The 20,007-nt window shown below is 43.4% G+C and overlaps 1 protein-coding gene across 1 annotated transcript in view; it reads right to left on the bottom strand.

Annotated features, from left to right (window-relative positions):
* Dhx35 (DEAH-box helicase 35) overlaps positions 1-20,007 on the bottom strand; it is a 74,788-nt gene that overhangs the window by 36,866 nt on the left and 17,915 nt on the right. Inside the window, exons 4-8 of the mRNA XM_008849582.1 lie at positions 18,045-18,122; positions 12,362-12,466; positions 10,226-10,287; positions 9,165-9,234; positions 6,777-6,836 (exon numbers count right to left, since the gene is read on the bottom strand). Of these exons, the coding sequence (XP_008847804.1) occupies positions 6,777-6,836; positions 9,165-9,234; positions 10,226-10,287; positions 12,362-12,466; positions 18,045-18,122 (375 nt within the window). The remainder of the gene's footprint in view (positions 1-6,776; positions 6,837-9,164; positions 9,235-10,225; positions 10,288-12,361; positions 12,467-18,044; positions 18,123-20,007) is intronic.

Genomic DNA, 20,007 nt, shown 5'->3' with positions numbered 1-20,007 from the left:
GTGCCTATGAGCTACACTCTGCCTGGCCGCTGCACGTGTGTGAGCCCTGATTGGTACCGGCTGGGGGGAGGGCTGTTGGAAACGCTATATAAAGAGCTGAAGTGTGTAATAGGAGACAGACAGAGACACAGACAGACAGACAGAGACAGACAAAGGAGACAGAGACAGCATCATAGTGAAGAGAATATGTGAGAGAATAAGAGAGAATAAAGGAAGAAAGAGAAACAGAAGCTTGAACCTCACCTTGGTGTCTGTGTCATCTTTCCTGGACTCTGCTGGACATACACAAAAAAGACTATACACTACAGAATAATTTTTTGATTTTTTTTTTGTTTTGTTTTGCTGTTATTGTTGTCTGAGACAGGGTCTCATATAGCCTCGTTGGCATGGAATGCACTAAATAGCTGAGTCTGGCCTTGAACTCCTAATCCTGATCCTGAGTGCTGGGATTACACCCACGCAAAACCATTTTCTTATTTTACAATTCTCTTTCTCTTTCTTTCTATGAAGTCACCAGGCTATCTCCCCCTTGGCCAGCTTTTGTTGAGACAGGGTCTCACTATTCCACTATATAACCCAGGTTGGACTCAAACTCAGGATCCTCCTGACTCTGCCTCTTAAATGCTGGGATTACAGGCATGCATCATTACACCCAGCTAAATTTACTTTTTTCTTATTGAAACTTCAATCAAAATCATATTTCAATGACATATTCTAAAGGTTTGATAAAATGAAGTTGTATCTCAATGAACCTGAGCTGACGTAGCTGTGCTATTTTATTCCTATCCTCTCTACTTTACTTAGCTGAAGATTAGATGCAGCTCAAGCTCGGTGCAGGTTAAGTCAGGCTGATGGGTAGCTCTAACCTAGAAAGCATACATCTGATCACACGAGATTATCAACCCATAAAGGAAAATCCTCTTGCACAGTATGTTTATGATACTATTAGTGTAACTTTCTCAACAGATTTCAGGACCCCTAATGGCATGGATAGTGTCTTCTCCATCCATAGGTGCCTAACAGGAGTTACACCATATTCTGTAAAGGGAAGGTCACCAACCAACATTTCCCCCATGGTCCCACAGAATCCACAGAGAAGTGGCTCTTATAGCTTCTCCCAAATATGGCCATATCCTGCTCAAAGACACCTGACCATCAGACTGGCAGCCTAGTAGGAGGCTTAGCCTATGAGCTCTGGTCATAACAGCAGGAAACATCACCAAAGGTTAATGTGTCCCCAGTGTATGGAGAAGCAAAAAGTGAGAAAGCTGAGTGACTGATTGCCACACTGGTGTATAACTGACACTCACTGGACAAGAAGCTGCTGGTGCCAGCTGCTTGGGGACAAGGCCATTAAGTTCAAATTTGATAGAATGTCCCATTATTTGATTCTGAATGACCTTCCTATTACCCACAAGTTCCAGCTTCCCTGAGGTCTGTCTTATTTCCCCCATGTCCTGCATATTTAGAAAACATGTTCATCCCTGGGCCACCCTGGAGTCCAGGAGCGACACTGCTGAGCAGCATCAAAAAAGTTGACAGACACAGAAGAGAATCTTGAGTTCACTGAACTGAGCAACATACTAAAATGCTATACATTAACCTCAGTCTAGTGCTTGGGAAGAAGAAGCAGAGACATAAACATGCCTCATGCCAAGAAGAGAGTTCTGTGTGCTACAAAGAATGCCACACAGCACACTGTGCAAAGAACAGATCATAAAATGAATGAAGGAAGAATGTCTATGTGACCAGGGAAGAACTACAAACTACAATCAGAGCTTTCAGGGAAGGCTTCACAGAGGTGGCACTCTACCCTGACTGAGCCTTAAGGATAGAAAAAGGAGAAGAGACCATTTCCTAGGATAATATTGAGTGTGGACTAAGTGAAAACAGGCCCCTGACAAAGGAGAGGCCACTCTCCAGGGAAGGCCCACCTCATCTCTGAGTTGGTGTTCTCATCTGTTAGACTAACTGTTCATTCTCAATCTGCAAGGCTCTTACGAGGTATAAACAGTGTGAAAGCTAGGGCACAGGGCTTGCCTGGAATGGTGCTCAGTATTGTGATCAGAGCTCTCACTCTGAAGGGCCCAAGTACCATGCTTCATGGTCAGAGCTCTCACTCTGAAGGGCCCAGGTGCCATGCTGCATGGTCAGAGCTCTCACTCTGAAGGGCCCAGGTGCCATGCTGCATGGCACTGTAATTGATGGCAAGAGCAGAGCAGTGAGGATGTGATGTTATCAGATCTGTGCTCTAGAGTCCTGAAAAGAAGTAGTAAAAGGAGATCAGAAGCAAGCAGACTAATTAAGGGTCCTATAAAACCCCTCAGGGGATTTCAGAAAGTGTGAACTTCAGGCAAAGCATTCCAAAGGAACACCTGCCAGGACAGGACCTGATCCGTGTGTATGCATGCATGGTCACACAGAGGCTGGAACTGCTTAATAAGCAAAAGAAACTTCCCAAAGCAATGGAAATCCTGGGCCTGAATGGCTATGATTATGGGAAAGGGGCTGAGACAGAACCCAAAGACGCAGGTCAAGCATTTTAGATAGCTCTCAAATAGCTAAAGTTGGCACAAGGAACACAGACTGCCAAATCTGCCACCAACACCAAATGTCAGCTAAGCCAGGGGCCGTGGAGGAAGTGCATAGCCTCAAAAAAGAAGATCAGATTCAAACCCCAAGGGGGTGGGTGAGGAGCAGGAAGGAGTGCGGATGACAGGGGCCAGAGCTACAGCAGGGGAGGACTTTAAGAGGGCCTGGTGGATAGAATGAATGTAACCAACCAGGCATGCAGAAGAGCAAGTGAGATGAGGCCTTAACAATTTTGCTAGAGTAGACAGCTAACCCTCATCTGCTAAGATGTGCCAAGGAGTAAAATCAGGAGCTAAACACTCAGCATGTACTGAGAGGCACAAGATCTATATCCTTAAGATTATTATCCCTTTTCATCATTGGAAATGGACAATAACTATTTCTCAAGAATGAGTGAATCCTGAGAGAGAATCCAGGAAACAGGAGAGTGAAGCAAGCTCCGCTCACCTGAAGAGTCTCATCAGGTTCAAGGAGGTGGGTCACAATGACATGAACACACGGTAAGAAACAGAACAAGACCTAGAGGAGGACAGTCTGTGAGAAGTGGAATGGCATGGGCTTCTGCTGGGCTGGCTGCCAGCTCACTCTAGCTTCCTACCCTGGGTGCTGCTCCACCTGGCTCACAGAGGGCTCCTGGAAGCCATGTTCACCCCTACCCTACACCCCACCTCCAGCCAACAACCTGTGGTCCAAGGTGGGAATCTGACCTCAGAGGACCCCAGGTTCTTTCTCTAGGACTGATGAAAGAGAAAAAATAATCTCTCGCCAAGTAATTAGACTTTGGGGGGACGACAGTAGGAACTGTCAGCAATCATATTTTATGTCATGTAGACAAGCTCAAATAAAAGAATGTGATACAAAGGTCAAGAAATACCTTGTAATTACACCTGTCATATGTAATTGCCTGTCTAATTGAGCTAATATTAACAAGGAAGTTAAACGAATCAAGACAATGATCTGATCAGCCTCATCTTCCTCTGCTCTTCACCACAGCAGGCACTGCTGTCTCATCTGCAGGCTAGACCACCCCAGCTGAGTGAAACTGGCGTGGCGGCCTATCAGCAGCAGTATACCTCTACATGATAGGGCATTAAGTTTTCCAACCACAGACATGGCAGCTGGGACCAGGAGATAGGTCTAGAACATCCCTAGGACTCAAGATCCAAATGCTATGCAAAGTACACCCCATCCCACTCACTCCCACACGGTGCTCCACACTCCTGCCCTCTTCCACTCACTCACATCCTTTTACTCTCACACACTCATGTGTCACAACCCACATGAACCCACAGCTACCCACCCCAAACCCTATGCCAGGATGGACCCCATACCCTGTTCCCTTCAATGCTTCCCTCAGGGAGTAAGCAGTGATGTTCAAGCAAGGAAGGAATGAAGAAAAGAATGGTCTAGCAGAGTGTACCCTGGGCCCAGCTTAGTATTGCTAACATTCCCGAATGCCATGTACCACAGCACACTAAAGACGACAAATCTTTCCATTTACAGAAGATTTCAGAAGTCATGTACATCAACTACTATGGGCAGAACTAACAAGAGGCAAATTTTTCCAATCTCTATGCCATATTAAAAGACAATGAAGGGCCAGGCATGGTGGCACACACTTTAGTTCCAATACTCGGGAGGCAGAGGCAGGCAGATCTCTGTGAGTTCAAGACCAGCCTGGTCTACATAGTGAGTTCCAGGCCAGCTGGAGCCACAGGGAGACCCTGCCTCAAATTTGTTTAGTAGCAAATAAAAAAAAAAAAAAAAAAAAAAAAGACAACGAAGGGCAGCTATAAGCCACCGACAGACACTAATCAGGTATTAGTCTAAGACAAGATGTAGGCATTATACTTTTCAGCACAACTAAACCTGTTTGGAACAATTCTTCAGCTTAATAATTTTTAAGAGAGAAAGAAGGACGTGAAAAGATAGAACAGAAGGTCTGTGTGACTTGGCCACAAAGGAGAGACCTGGAAAAGAGTCAAGGACTCTTCCTGTGATGGTTAGCTCTGTAACTTTACACAATCTAGAATCACCTGGGAGTCTCAATGAAGGACTGCCTAGATCAGGATGGCCTGTGGGCATGTCAGTGGGAGACTGTCTTGATGGTGTTAACTGATGTGGGTGTGGGTCCTGGACTGTGTAAGAGTGGAAAAGTGAGCTGAACAGTAAACGTGCATGCATTTATTTCCCTCCAGTCTTGACTGTGGATGCAATGTGACTGTTTTATGTTCCTGCCCTGATTTCTCCATAATCGTATGCTGTACCCTGGAACCGTAAGCTAAAATAAACCCTCTGACCCCTAAGCTTCTTCTGTCTGGGCATTTTTATCACAGCATCAGAAATGAAGCTAAAGCACCTCCAAAGAAAATTCCAGTAGACATCTTGGTGATGGAGATGACAGCTAATGAAAAAGGGCAACAAGCAGCAAATCCAGAGGTGATCACAGGCAGCCTGAAGCCAAGAGCCCAACAGCCTGTGAAAGGCTGAAAAGCCATCTTGGGTGCACATGAGGATGCCTCCTGACTGGTATCTCCGTAACTACTATGTCCCTATGCAACACACAGAACGATCCTCATAGAACCCAAGTACAGGCAATCACGACCTTACCCCGCTCTCCACAGCTCCCAGCTGGGTGCCCGAAGGAATCTCCCCCATGTAGCATAATGCCACCCATCAGCTGAGCCCTGCCAGCCTTTTCCTTTTCATCTCCACTGCTTTCCAGGCCACCAAAACTGACTTGGCCTGGCACCAACCTACTCTGTACCATACCATGTCAGGTGGAAGAGATAAACTCTGAGCAAGACCAAGTCCCAATCTTTGTGGAGCTTACAATGATAGGAGACATATAATAAGCAATATTTGAATATGCATAGAAAATTAGCGTAACTGCAAAGCATGTAAATCAGCACAGCACAAGGGGACATACCTCCTTGGTGACAGTTTCTGGACACCCCTCAGTTGGCTGAAGCTAAAAAGCAGTCTTCTAGGCTACTTCAGCACCTTAATGCACTGAGTATGTGTGAGTCCCCAGGCTCAGGGAATGTATGAATCACCTGTAGCCAGCAGGCGGCTTAGCATATATAAATGTATAAACAGTAAGAGGCCAAAAAGACAAGTTGAATTGAACTGCTGTTTAAAATATTAGTCACCAATAGAGTAAACCATTCATATTAACACTTAACATGGGGGCCAATGCGATGGCCCAGTGAGTAAAAGTGCTGGCCACCAAGTCTGATTGACCTGAGCTCAATCACCAGGATACACACAGTGGAAAGAGAAAACTGACTCTGGCAAGTGACCCTGTGACTTCTGTATATGTACCAGGATATGTGCCCCCTACACATGAAATAATTTTTGGGGGGCGGGGGGAGTCTTGAGTTTTTTGAGACAGGGTCTCCCCGTAGACCCAGCTGTCCTGGAACTTGCTTTGTAGACCAGGCTGGCCTTGAACTCACAGAGATTCATCTGTCTTTGCCTCCCGAGTACTGAAATTACAGGCATGTACCCACCATGCCTGGCTCCAAAATAATTATTTTTAAAAATCCTTTAAAATGGGGGCTGGAGAGATGGCTTGGCAGTTAAGAACACTGGCTGTTCTTGCAGAAGACCCAGGTTCAAATCACAGCACCCATATGGCAGCTAACAACTGTCTGTAACTCCAGTCCCAGGGGATCCAACAGCCTCTTCTGACCTCCGTGGGCATTGCACAACATGGGTGCACTTACCTACATGTAGGCAATATACGCATACACATAAAATAAAAATAATAAATCAAATTTTTTTAAATCCTTAAAATGGAAATTATTACAGGTTACAGTAGAAACTTCAATTTCACAAAAAAATCCAAAAAAAAGTATGTTACATAATTTTCATAAATAAACTAAATACAGCCTCACACTGAAAAAGCAATTTAAAAAGGAGCTGCCTGTATCAAGAGAAAAATAGCAGAGCAAGAAACAGGACAAGTAGGTAATCATGAACTCCCTCAGTTAATTACAGGCTAATTTCCACCCCCACACTGAAAAGGAGCATCATGGAGAATCTAGGACACCAGATGGCCCCAGAAAGAAGGCACGCCGTTCTGCCAAAGACTAGCTCTAGGTTATAGCTGCAAGTGCACACCTAAGGAGTGTCCAACAGTCCCAGTGTGTATGTGGAGGGTGCTGGAAAGACGCCCTTACCTCTGCGTCCAGAGTGGCTGAGGCCACAATCAACCGAAGATCCCCACGCTTTTTCTGAATCTGAAAAAGAAGGCACCAGGAAATAATGGTAATAGTGCAATAATTACAAACAAGATAAACTGCTGCTGATGTTTACTTCAAAATAATACAATGCAAAAGTCCAAGCCAGGCTTGGTGACATATGCCTATAAACCCCAGCATTCAGGAGATTGAGGCAGAAAAGTCACAAATTCAAGACCAGCCTGAGCTAGACAGCAAGGCCCAGTCTAAAAAATAAATGGTGGGTGTGGTGGTGCAGGCCTTTAATCCCAGCCCTCAGGAGGCAGAGGCAGGTGGATCTCTGTGAGATCAAGGCCAGCCTGGTCTACATAGTGAGTTCCAGGCAGGCTGGGGCTAGGGAGACCCTGTACAAAAAAAAATGTGTATGGTAGAAGTCGTTTATCAGTGAAACAAGAATGGCTCCAAGTTACTGTCATGGTCATAAGTAAAAGTGAGATAACATTATTCCTAATTTGGTAGATGTATAGAATTTTCTAAAATATGAAGTTAACAAAAGTTTTATGCAAAATATAAAGTGGATTTAGGGTTTTAAGGCCTGAATGTGAAATTATTGAAAATAAAACCACTTTTTCCTCAGGTGTGGGTTTGGGGCTAGTCTAAATCTACGTATACCACTCACAAGTATGAAAAAGTATATTAAAACCAAAGAAAGAGCAAGTGAGGGCACCAAGACAAAAATACAGATACTCGTGGTTATTCAAAGACACACAGTCACCAAGCACAGGAGAGACCAGTTAACTGCAGCACTGTGTGCAACAGCAGTGAGGATGGACTGTTCCTCGGCCACACTGAAGGACAGAGTTTGGAAGGCTGATACTCAGGGCTAGCAAAGACTCAGAGATCTAGCCTCTTGTTCCTGAGAAGGAAGGGAACAATCTGGTGAGAAAATACCTAGGGACCAAAGTCTCACCACCACCAAAAGCTGCATAAGGAAAATAACAATGACAACAGTGGCTTACATGGTCATGGTTACCTGCTCCTACAGAGCACTCTGTGGAGTCATATGTGCACACTGCAGAGACACCTGGCTGAGCAGGCAACAGGGGTCTGAAACCTAACCCTTCTTCTCCCTACTTCACTGTGGACATCTTCACAGAGGGCATCCCTTCCTTATTTGCACAAAGGAACACGCTACGACATCATCCTAAGAATTTCATTCCTTATTTAAGCCTCATGACAAATCATGAAGCACAGAAGCTCTGTCCACCAGACTTCCTCAGGCAGCAGCCACTGTCCAGGCAGCAGCCACCAGCCACACATGGGTAGGAAGTCTTTGAAATAAACTAGTATGGTAGAAAAATCAAATCTTATACCCCATTCCACTTTAAATCTAAATAGCCCCAGATGGCCAGTGTCTACAGTATGGGCTGGTGTGCCCAGACACAGGAGCAGCAGGCCATTCAGAGACGGCTATGACACCAGTCAGAATTTGAACCCAGGCAGTCCTCCCAAAGCCCAGTTCTTGGTCATCTTGATCTACTTTTTTCTAGGCTACTATCACTGGGAATTTGTTCAGCAAAAACGATAAAAAGATAGGGGTAGGGAGAGTGGAGGGAACTGATAAAGGCAGATAACACAAAAAGGTCACGGTAAGCCTCTATCTACTCTGAGGTATGTCTGGAATATGTTTTTTAAAAAAGAAGTTAAAGAGGGCTGAAGAGATGGCTCAGCGAGTAAGAGCACTGACTGCTCTTGCAGAGGACCTGGGTTCGATTCCCAGCACCCACATGGCGGCTACGAACTGTCTTTAACTCCAGTTCCAGGGGAATCCGAAGTCCTCTTCTGACCTCCGCAGCACTGAATGACACAGTTGCACTCACGTACATGCAGGCAATACACTCATATACATAAAATAAAAATAATAAATAAAATATTTAAAAAAAAAAAAAGAAGTTAAAGAAACAAATGCAGTGCTCACTTAGTGGCAGGGGCCCACTACAGTGGGACCTAGAATACTGAGAGCTGGGAGACACACGCCTAGCAGGAGAGGACACACTAATGTATTACGGCAGACACAGATAGTCTTTATAAACAGTGTCTTCAAAGAATATTTGACGGCACAGAGAACTGGTCTTGATGTGACACTAAGAGAAATGTGCAACATACAAACCAGCGCACACAGTGCGGTCCCCAGCATGCCAAGGCAGATGCACGCAGACACAGCAAAGAGAAGACAGCAGCAGTCCACCAGGGATTTCCTCTGAATGGGTGGGGTGATGGTGGAGTTTTTCCCTTGTATTGGCTAGAGTTTCCAAATTCTTGTAATTGCTTTCCTAATCGGGCAGCAACACAAAAACACAGAAAACAAAATGCTGGCCAAAGTCTTACCTTCTTCAGCAAGCCAATGGCAATGTCAGTATACAACGTCCTCTCGTGGGCTTCGTCCAGCATGATGGCACTAACGATCAGAAGGACACTTGGTGAGCACTGAAACAACACCCCACACATCCCACCCAGACCACCAAAGGGACCTCTGGGTACTCAGCCCTCGAATCAAGAGAAAACCAAAGTCCCTCTTCATCAATGAGGTCATTCTTAGACTATAAACATGGTGATTTCAACACACCTCGATGGAGAAAATGGTCATGTATTGATACCTCTAAAGACCGTTAACACCCACAGAGATTCCAATGGAATTTAGCAACTGATTTTAAATGGTACACATAATCTATCACCCTACAGAATACACACACAAAAAAATAGCAAAACCCAGCCACCTTAAACTATAGTTAAAACTATGAAAATGGCCAAAAAGGGAAGATTGAAGCTATGAAACACATGTACCAGGGGGTCAAACTCTCTCTCAAGTACCATAGAGCCTGGGGGAGCCAAGTAATGGGCAAGACACAGAGAGAGAAAGTGACAGACTATTATCTGGACTCTGTGTTGCAGTCAACAGAACAAAAGCCAGAGGATGGGAACAGAGCACTTGCCTAGCATGTGTGAGGCCCTGAGCTCCATCCGCAGCACCACAAAATGGAAAAGGGATGGGGGACCCCAACACTGGCCTATTGGTTCTCTGCTGGACTGGGATTCTGTGGTTAATATCGATCATGGGGGGTATCAAGGCAAGATAAAGAACAAACCAGCAGGCTGTGTGTGCGACAGACTCATGTGCCCATTTCTATTCTTTACTGTAGTCTATTTAACACAAAAGCCCAGTATCTGCTGCCTGTAAGAGGCCCCATCATCAAAAGCCTGAGAAAAACATCAAGAGTTGAAACAGCCGCCATCAGGAGGAAAGCTGACGGCAGGTGAAGACAAACATGAATCTCCGCTGTTAACCCAACTGCTTCACAATGTATATGTGTACTTTGTAAACTTTAGAAAAGCTATCATAGGAAAATTTTGAAATCTTTAAGAAAGTTATCATAGGAAAACATGTTTACCTATATTTTGTTAACAATGGATCCACCATCATTTCCCTGACCAGCATTCCATCGGTAAGAAACTAAAAAATAAAAATACAAAATTACAGTCATTTATTTACACTGCGCATTAATGATTTCTTTAAGTTCAAGGGCAACTCTGACAAGTTCAAGTACAATCTCTGAGTTTATGTACAAGAACAATCCAGCAAGGGCTATGAGGGAATGCCCCAACAGTTTAATTTCTCAAGCAATGCAACTGTTCACAGAGATCCCAAACAGGTACTTTTACTGGGAGTGTATATTGTTTAGCATCACCTCTGTGTTACTTGACCTGGTTGCTAGTATTAAAATAATGAGCATCAACAGTATCAGTATCTAGTCAACTTGACAGTGAGTGCACATCAGCTGGGTCCTCTTCCTCGGGGCTGCACACTAGCACTGCTCTGGCAAGCAATGAAGAGAGCCATGTACACCCCAGCACACACTGTGAGTCTGAGACGACATCTCACAATGTCCCAAAAGCTGCACAGGGAAGTTCTTCAGGTTATAAACCTGTCCCCTGATACTAGAATTGAGGTTAAGAACCTGGGCTATGGAGTCAGGAAGCTGAGAATTCAGATCCTGGCTCTACCTCTTACTTGCCATAAGTACTCTGGTCATTGGAGTATCGTTCCTCACTTACAAAATGTGGTAATATACGTACTTCAGAGTTACATAAGACAGAACATACAGAAGGTTTAGCACAAGACCTAGTACACAGATAACATTCCAGAAATGTCAGTCATTTTGGACTAATGAATGCTTATAAAATGCTTCAGAAGCAAGCAGTAACAGGTGGCTGCTAATTATTCTCACCCCAAAACAAATTCAGTGAGTTAATAATGCTAAACATCTCCCTCACGAGCCTCATCTTAGTGTTTTCACTTTCCTGCTTTGACTAGAAGAGCGGGATATGCCTCCACCATGGTTTGCTTGGCCCTGGTACCAGCTGCCACACGCATACAAAGAAGCCCAAATGAAAAGCTGAGTCCAGGGACAACTCACCAGTCAAGAACTGATGTGAGTGCAGAGACTTCTAATGAAGGACTCAAAAAGAATCATCTGGCTACATAACCACTGGATACTCACTGCTTTACATAAAGGTATAAACAAATATTCCCTTTACCTGACAAAATCATATCAAAAATTTGAAAAACAAGGTCCATATTCTACAAATCGCTAGACTGTTCTTTTAGCATATCTGATTCATTTTAATTTTCCTCTGGTACAATTTGAAAGGACACTAGGAGTTAATAACCAATCTTCGTTTCATCAGAGCATTTTATTCATTGTTTTACTGCACTGACTCTTAATGATTCCAGCTTGGTGGTAAACAGGAGACTCACAGTTGAGCTAATGAGACACTGATTACTACTGATATAATTCTTTAATAGTAGCAAGTAGGTCAAGTAACACAGGGTAAAATCCATTAACATGTCAAAATAAGACAGTTTAACAAAAGCATCATTTATGAATTCTGCACTGTAGGGATTGACACTAGCTCATTCCTGTGTTTGCCTTTAACAAGTTTGTTTCTATATTTAGTAGCAATGTGAGTCAGCAGAAAAATAATGGAACTGGCATAAGAAAAGGCAGCTCTGGAGACTGCAGGATAGCTCAGCAGTTAAAAGCACTGGCTGCTCTTATAGAGGACCCGGGTTCAGTTCCCAGCACCCATATGGCAGCTAACAACCGCCCATAACTCCAGTTCCATAAGATCAGATGCCCTCTTCCGACCTCCGTGGGCAATGCATGACATAAATGCATTTGCACACATGCAACACATGCAGGCAATATACTCATATACATAAAATAAAAATAATAAAATATATTTTTTAAAAAAAGGAAAAGAAAAGGCAGTTCTGAGTCCTGATACCACTCCATCTCCCGAGCCCTCAGTTTTGTCTGCTAAAGTCCAGGGGAAACCTTACTTCCAAGTTCTTTTCTGGGTTAGGACTCAAGGACTCTTTCAAAGAGCCCTGCACCAGCCAGAAGACAAAGTTCCCATGTGCTTTCCGCCCTGGCCTGCATCCTATCCAGCAGCAGGACAGCAGCTGTCAGTCCCCACAGAGAAGCTTCCTTATTCACACTAGGAAAGTAACTTGGGCACTTCACCTTAATCCTGGTGGCCAGCGGGTCAGTGCAGTCATCAAAGCGGATGCAGTAGCCCACCTCGTGGCCCAGCACTGCACCTCTTTCATCAGCTACTCTCCCTGCAACCTTTGGGAAGAAAAAGTATGCTGAAAATAGAGACACAGCAATTACTGCACAGAGCACAGACTATGGAAAGGGTAAAAGTCATATCAAATAGAGTGTGAACATATGGGAAGTGAGGATAGGGACAGCTGTGATCAGCTAAGACAACTCTCTTCATTCCATCTTGGTCTTGGGGCAACTTGAAAAGCAGACAGAATAAAATCTCATAAAGATGTCACAGATCAATATCAAAGACACTGAGGTAGGTACAATTCAGTCGTAGAGCTTGCCCTTCTTGTGCAAGGGCCATGGGTTCAACGTCCAGCACCAGAGGAAAGAAGAAGAGAGTCAAAGGAACTCTATGTAGAATTCAGGAGATCTAAGCCAGCAAGAAAAATTAAAACACAGATGTACTAAGAATACTTAAGATAATCCACAAGTTAAACTCTAAAGCTAAAGACGCAGTTCAGCAGTAGAGTATGTGCCTAGCACGTACAAGGCCCTTGGTCTGACCCCCAGCACTGCAATAAATAAGTAAAATTCAACTCTAAATTGGTGGCCAAAGCAAGAAAAGCAAAGGAAATGATGGGCCTTCACCACACTCCTAGAGAGCAGAGCAATCAGGGCAACTGAAAATAAGACGCTCTCTACTCAGCTAGGGAGGCAAGAGACCAGGAGTGATCAACACAACAGTGGGCCAAACGTGTTCTAAGAGCCAGATACTGAACCCAATTCTCAACGGTGTTCCAGCTATCACAAAAGTCCTACAAGGGGAAATGAAGATAGGAGCAGGGGTTTAGAAAGGATAGACAAGTGGACAAGAGGACAAAGAAAGGATCCAAGTGAGCATAGAAAGCACAAGGCAAGAGAACACAAAGACCACCAACCACGGCCCTCACACAAAGACAGAAGCTTCACCCGCTGCTGCAGATGAAAGGGGAGTCCAAGGGTGTGGCAGCACACGCCTACAACCCCAGCACTTGGGAGGCTGGAGCAGGAAGATCACAGCAAGACTCTATCTCAAAAAGAAAAGGCATGAGGGGCATGCTAAGGAAATGGCTTCAAGCACAAGGACCTGAGTCCAATCCCAGCACCTGTGTCAAAAAGCCAGGCATGTTCGTGCCAGCTTGTAATCTCAACACTGGGGAGGCAGAGACAAGCAAATTCCTGAGGCTCACTGAACAGCCAGGTTGGTCTAATCAGTGAACCCCAGGCTGCTGAGAGACCCTGTCTCCAGAAGGCAAGGTGGATGCACCTAAGGTTGTCACAATTGTCCTCTGGCCTCTGCATGCAAGGTGTACACACACACACACACACACACACACACACACACAGTGTAAAGACAAAAAAAGTCCACATGGCCAAATCCCTGAACTACCCCCAAAAAGGCAATTCAAAGTTTATTAACTAATAGACAATATTTGAAATAGACAAAAGCCAGACACAGCAGCTCATGTGTGTAAACCAGCTCCTTGGAGAGAGGACTGTGGACCGAGACCAGCCTGGACAACTAACTCATTGAGACCTTCCTCTACCATCTCAAAAACAAATAAAAGCAAAAGGCAATCATGTTTATTAATTTAATTTTTTTCATAAGCACTTCACAGTCACCATCTAAACTACTCAACTGAAAAGAACAAAGGGAAGCAATATGAACACAGGCTCCTAGGGTCCAACGAACCAAGCCATGTGGGGCAGCTATGCAGTCCCCCTCCTTCAGACCAGGGAATGCTGGCCCCACTGGCCACTGAACTTAAGCTGGAATATGGCTGCCCACAAGGGTCCTGAGGCAAGGCTTACAAACAGCCTTTGGTCCCCAGCAGCCCAGACTCAGGAGCAAAGAGACTCCCTATACTCAGCCTTCTAGCCAAACACACCCTAGCATTATCTGCCATCAATGTGTAAGAAACTGACAAGCAGATGAGGATCAGAAGTGGCTCTGCCCAGTGACTTGAAATTACAGATCTGGCAAGGCCAAAATAGAATCAATCATCAAGCAGCTAGTCCACGCCACGTCTTTCAAAACATCTTATGAAACCAGAAATTCACCCTGCGTGGCTCTGCCTTGGGAAGGTTTATTTCTCCATGCCCAGAATTTCACCAGGACAGTTTTGTTATGGTTGTTGTTTCAAGTTAACCTGTGCATCTCAGAAAATGATACAGAGAACGTGTGCAGAGACACACTGGGAACCTGCAGGAAAAACAGGCCTGAATGAGAGAAGAAACAAACCAAGTTCTTCATAAAAACCACCACTTTACTGGCACATAAAGTAAAAAGTCAAACATCTATTCCTGTTATTTCATTATTTGTCTAACTTTGCATTACAAAGTATGGCTTTAGCTAAGTTTGGTAGCACACATCTATAATCTGAGCACACAGGAAGCTGAGGTTGGAGGACTGCCAGTTCAAGGCCAACCTGGGCTACATGGCAAGAACTTATCGTCAAATAAATTCATTTTAAACTTTCTGTATCATCACCTATAATCACACGTAGTATTTTGTTAGCTTTAAAAAAAATGTTTCTATTACACTTATTTATTTACTATGGATCTGTGTATGCCATTGTGCTGGTGTGGCGGTGGAGGGCCTGCTCTGGAAGTCAAACTTGAACTGGTGAGGACAGTGCTCATGCTCACCACTAACTGCCTCTCACAGAGATGGAGCACTGCTTGTGCAATCTGTTGTTCTCAGGCTCTGAGACTTTCCAGATTCCAGTGTGCACACAAAGTACATATTTGAGACGTGGCGACAGCTCCATTACTGCTTCACGGCTAATTTATACATCCTTTGTTCTTTCAAAAGAAAGCTTGTGGTCACATGGGACATTATCCACAGCTACAAATTCAGACCTAAAATGCAAACTGATTACTAGCTAGGATTAAAATAACATACAAGGAAAATTGCTCTAATTTTTAGCTAACTGAGTCATCTTTCAGTTAACTCTGTCACTGCAGTTTCCAAACTTATCCCCCCCCACACACACACACACACACACACACACACACACACACACTTCTTGTAATCCCAGCACTCTGGAGGTAGAAGCAGGAGATCAGAAAGTCAAGGTCAGCCTGGGTGACACAAAGACCCTGACTTAAAAAGAAAGGTTTAAATTGTAAAAAAATTGTCCAAAGAAAGGGAAGCATTCAAACCAAAGAAATTTCATGTCAAAGAAATCCCAAGTTCAAGCTAAAACTAGGAAGAGACTCAGAGTCAATGGTGACTCAAGGATAAATAAGTCTTAGTGAGTAGATCAGAGGTCAGCTTTGGGAAAAGCTCTAGACCTCACAGCAAAGACAGAAAGAAGCTAAGTTTTTCCCAAATTTGAGAATAATTCTAATAGTTTATACAATTCTACAAATAATCAGTTACAAGCTAAAGGCACTTTTCTAATGTGTCAATAATAAAATGTAAACATGTCAGCCACACTAGACAGAGGACAGGAAAATAACAGAAAATCACTGTTGTGTGAAGAACAGACAGTTGATGGAAGGCAGCCAAAATTAAAAAAATTTACACAAATGTGTCTGTCAGCAGATTTAATGATAAAAACACCATGCTCATTTTCTGGATGTTTCTCATGTTTACGACATTACCATCTTTTAGTATTTGTAATATATTGCATAAGCTTGCATTCTAAATATTTACTTTTATACTGAAAAAATTCAAAGAAGTGGTTATGAGGCTCAGGTGCTGATAAAAGGGAAAAAAATGGAATAAAGATGACTAAAAATTACTGGGCACAGGCTGGAGATATGGAGCTGAGAGAGGACACCTACTGTCACAGTAGTATGGGCCCTGGGCTCAACCACCAATTATGAATACTAGGACAGGTTTAAAGGAAACTCACAAAACAAACCAGAGATGATAGGGTAAGTTCAGGGACAGCGATCAACAATAAAAAACAGACAAAGGAGATGAAGACTTAAACAGCATACTTAGAAGAGGGAATAAAGTATTTAGAACACTAAAGTAAACTACAACAGAAGAAAACTCCCAATATGAAGATGATTAAGAGTTATCCGCATATAGGAGCTATAGGAGAGACTAATACATAGCCTTGTGGAAAAGAGACCTATCAGCCTCCAAGCAGACAAAGCAAGCCAGGAAGGTGAGGGCGCCCCACCGCATCAGCACCAACAGACACAGTGACAGAGTCCCAGTCTGCAGCTGTCAGGAAACCAGAGCGTGAATGAAGGGAAGGGGAGGAGGGAAGGGGAACAGGAAGGAAAAGGAAGAAGGTGAAGAGGGAAAGCAGTGAGGAAATGAGGAGAGAAAAGGAAGGGAAGAAGAACCTTTTTATTAAGATCACATTCAAATATTCTCCAGTATGGTTTTTAAAGACTACTGAACAAGAAACAAAGGAAAATGAGAAATTCAGGGTTGGTAAATCATGGAAAATAATTAGTGCTGAACATTCAATCACACGAACTTCAACATCTGTGGGAATTATGATGAAAAACACTGTAAATCTTAAAAAGAAAATTATGGTACTGCATGTACAGCACATGAAGGAAAGGGCAGACAGACGAGTGTGCTGATCTCTTCTTTCATAACAGGAAACTGTATCACAGTGTGGAAACTAGGCCACATGTGGTGGCACACATTTGTGATCCCAGCACTCAGGATATGGACACAGAAGGACTGCTCAGAGTTTAAAACTAGCTTCAACTATATAACATGACTGTCTCAAAAAGGAAGAGAAAATTATCCTGAAAATACTAGGAAGGGTTTTTGTAACTGCTTTCTTTTCAATCTGTAATAAACTCATGGTAAGAAAACACTTACCAAAGTTCAGCAGCTACTCCTACTTTTCTGCTTCATTTCAGCTTTCTCTTTTATTAAACTCAACACAAGGAGATAAACAGCCAAGACCCCAGGTCTATAAAGTTACTGCTATCAAACCAGCCAGGCACTTATCTAAACACTCCTCTTTATCTTTTAAAGAAACCAGGAATGAAGCTCACAAACAATGCCTCTGCTGGAAGAATGAGTTTAAACATACTTGTTTGGTTTTCTTGAGCACTTTATTACTAAAATGTTCATAACGTACAGGTATCAATTTTATAAAATTTCAAATCAGAGTTATTCTCAAGCTATTTTAATATTTTTAATTTATTATTTTTAATTTGTGTATGAGTGTTTTGCCTGCACATATGTAAGTGCACCATGTACTTGCAATGCCCACACAGAGGCCAGAAGTGGGTGTCAGATCCCCTAGAAGTGGAGTCATGGATGGTTGTTAGCTGCCATGTGGCTGCTGGGAATCAAACTCAGGTCCTCTGGATGAACAGCAAGTATTTTTAACTACTGAACCATCTCTCAGCCCCAATAACCTAAATTCTTAAGGAGCAACTTTTATTCATTAGCATTTTTTTTTTTTTTTTTTTTTGTTTTTTTGAGACAGGGTCTCCCTGTAGCCCCAGCTGTCCTGGAATTCACTATGTAGACCAGGCTGGCCTTGAACTCACAGAGATCCACCTGCCTCTGCCTCCCCAGTGTTGGGATTAAAGGCGTGCTCTACCACGCCCGGCTCATTTGCATTTTTTTAGGAAATAGGAAAAGCATGTCAAGGAAACTGTGTGATATGCAAAGACTCACCGTCACAGCAGCCACTCTTCGAGGCTGGGTCACCCCGACCACTCTTCCTTCAGCTGTCCAGCCAGCTTCTGCCAGGTACTGCAAGTAAATCACAAGTGAGTAAATGAACACATATATATGACACTATTTCTCCAGACTAACCTCCCTGCAGATGACCCTGCACTGCACTAAGTCACTGAGAAAGTTCTTACTGCAGCATAATTTGGGCAATTATTTGACAATAACAGATCTGAGGCTTGACAGCATTAGGAAATTAAGTTCACATGTAAAGCAGAAAGCAGAACCAAGACACAGCTTCGGTATGGAGTCCCCAATGCTGAAGAACTTCCATGCACTACAGTTGCATCAAGGAAAAATAACTACTCAGGCGTCATCAGAACAGTGCTAAACCTGAAGAATAAACAACTTTAAAGTACACACAGAAATGAGACAATATAAAATGTCAACCACATAACGCATCTTAGTTAAACTTAATAAAAACAATCATCCACAACTATACAGAAACATGTCATTAGATTATATATTAATATATAATTAGATCAAATGTATTTATGTTATGTGTGTATTTAATGAAATCTAAGCATTTAAAACTCAATACAGACAACTGATTATCAGACTTAATTTTTTTCTTTTTTTTGAGACAGGCTCTTACTATGCATCCTTGGCTGGCTTGGAACTATGTAGACCAGGCTGGCCTTGAATTCACAGAGATCCACCCGCCTCTGCCTCCTGAGTGCTGGAATTAAAGTCGTGGGCCACCATGCCCAGAACACTTAAATTGCTATTGCATGTAAATGCTCACTGGTAATAAAAAAATAAAGATTAGACAGAAATTAAAGAGAATGGTTGTCTGCAGGGGTTGAGTAGAGGAAGTAGGAGAGGGCTAACAGAACTCTGGAAGGATCATCTCTGACGCAGAATCAGTTGTGTTTTACACAGTCTTCAAAATTCTAAAAGCCAAAACCAATCGAAATGTGGAAGAAAACCCAAAGCAAACACAAACAGATGACCCTCTCTGCACAAAGCCTCTAAGAGGAGGAGAAGAAAAGATCAACCCTACTCAACTATGGGCAGCAGAACCCTAGCTGGATGCGGAAAGGCTAGAAACAGAAAGAACTTCATAAATGCTGTAATCTAGGTGGTGGATGTTGACTGGTGAACACCCAAACACATAAGCACACTGTAGTAACAAGAAGTGAGTTTCTCACAGCTGAGGAAAGATACAAGTGAGGAAAACAAGTCCTGTGGCCTGGACTGGAATCAGAGTCATCAGCATAGGCTCGAAGTGTTTATTCTGTATGCAGACTGACACACACAGGTAAACAGATGCTGCCCATGCAGAGGTTAATCCTCATACTTAATGTCCAAAGCCATCCTGCCGGGACTCAGCGATGACACCTCAGTAGCAAAGAGCACCCATGCATCCAGATCCAGTTTGCTCCAATAAAAGGAAATAAAGCTCATACACAGAAAACATAAGATGAGCTGCATCTTGGGGTTCCCAGCAGTTGAGGTACTGTTCAAAAAAGGATGACGACTTTAGAAAGAAAATGGAGTCAAAAAGAAGGAACTGCTCATGTTAAATATGGAACAATTTGAGCAACAAAATAATCACAGTACTGGATTTTATACCATAAAACCATAGTTGCCCATGAATTGTAAGAACATACACAAGAAACCAAGTGAGTGACAAGGAGAGAGAGGACAGTTCCTTACACAGATCACCTTGAACAGAAGAACAGGGACAGTGGAAAAGAAAAACTTGCCGTTGCTGCAGACAAGGTTCACTGAGGGACACAGTCAAGAGAAAAGGGCCTGCTGGAGACGGCTCCTGGTTAAGAGCACTTACTGCTCTTCCAGAGAATCCCACATGACAGCTCACTACTGCCTATAAGTCCAGTTCTGGGGGACCCGATGTTTTCTTCTGGCCTAAGGGCCAACTACTACACACATGTGGTGCACA

Source organism: Nannospalax galili, unplaced genomic scaffold (genome assembly GCF_000622305.1).
Source record: "Nannospalax galili isolate Female #2095 unplaced genomic scaffold, S.galili_v1.0 scaffold765, whole genome shotgun sequence".
NCBI lineage: Eukaryota > Metazoa > Chordata > Mammalia > Rodentia > Spalacidae > Nannospalax > Nannospalax galili.
Note: the sequence above shows the minus strand (reverse complement) of the source record. Positions and strands in the feature narration are given on the sequence as shown.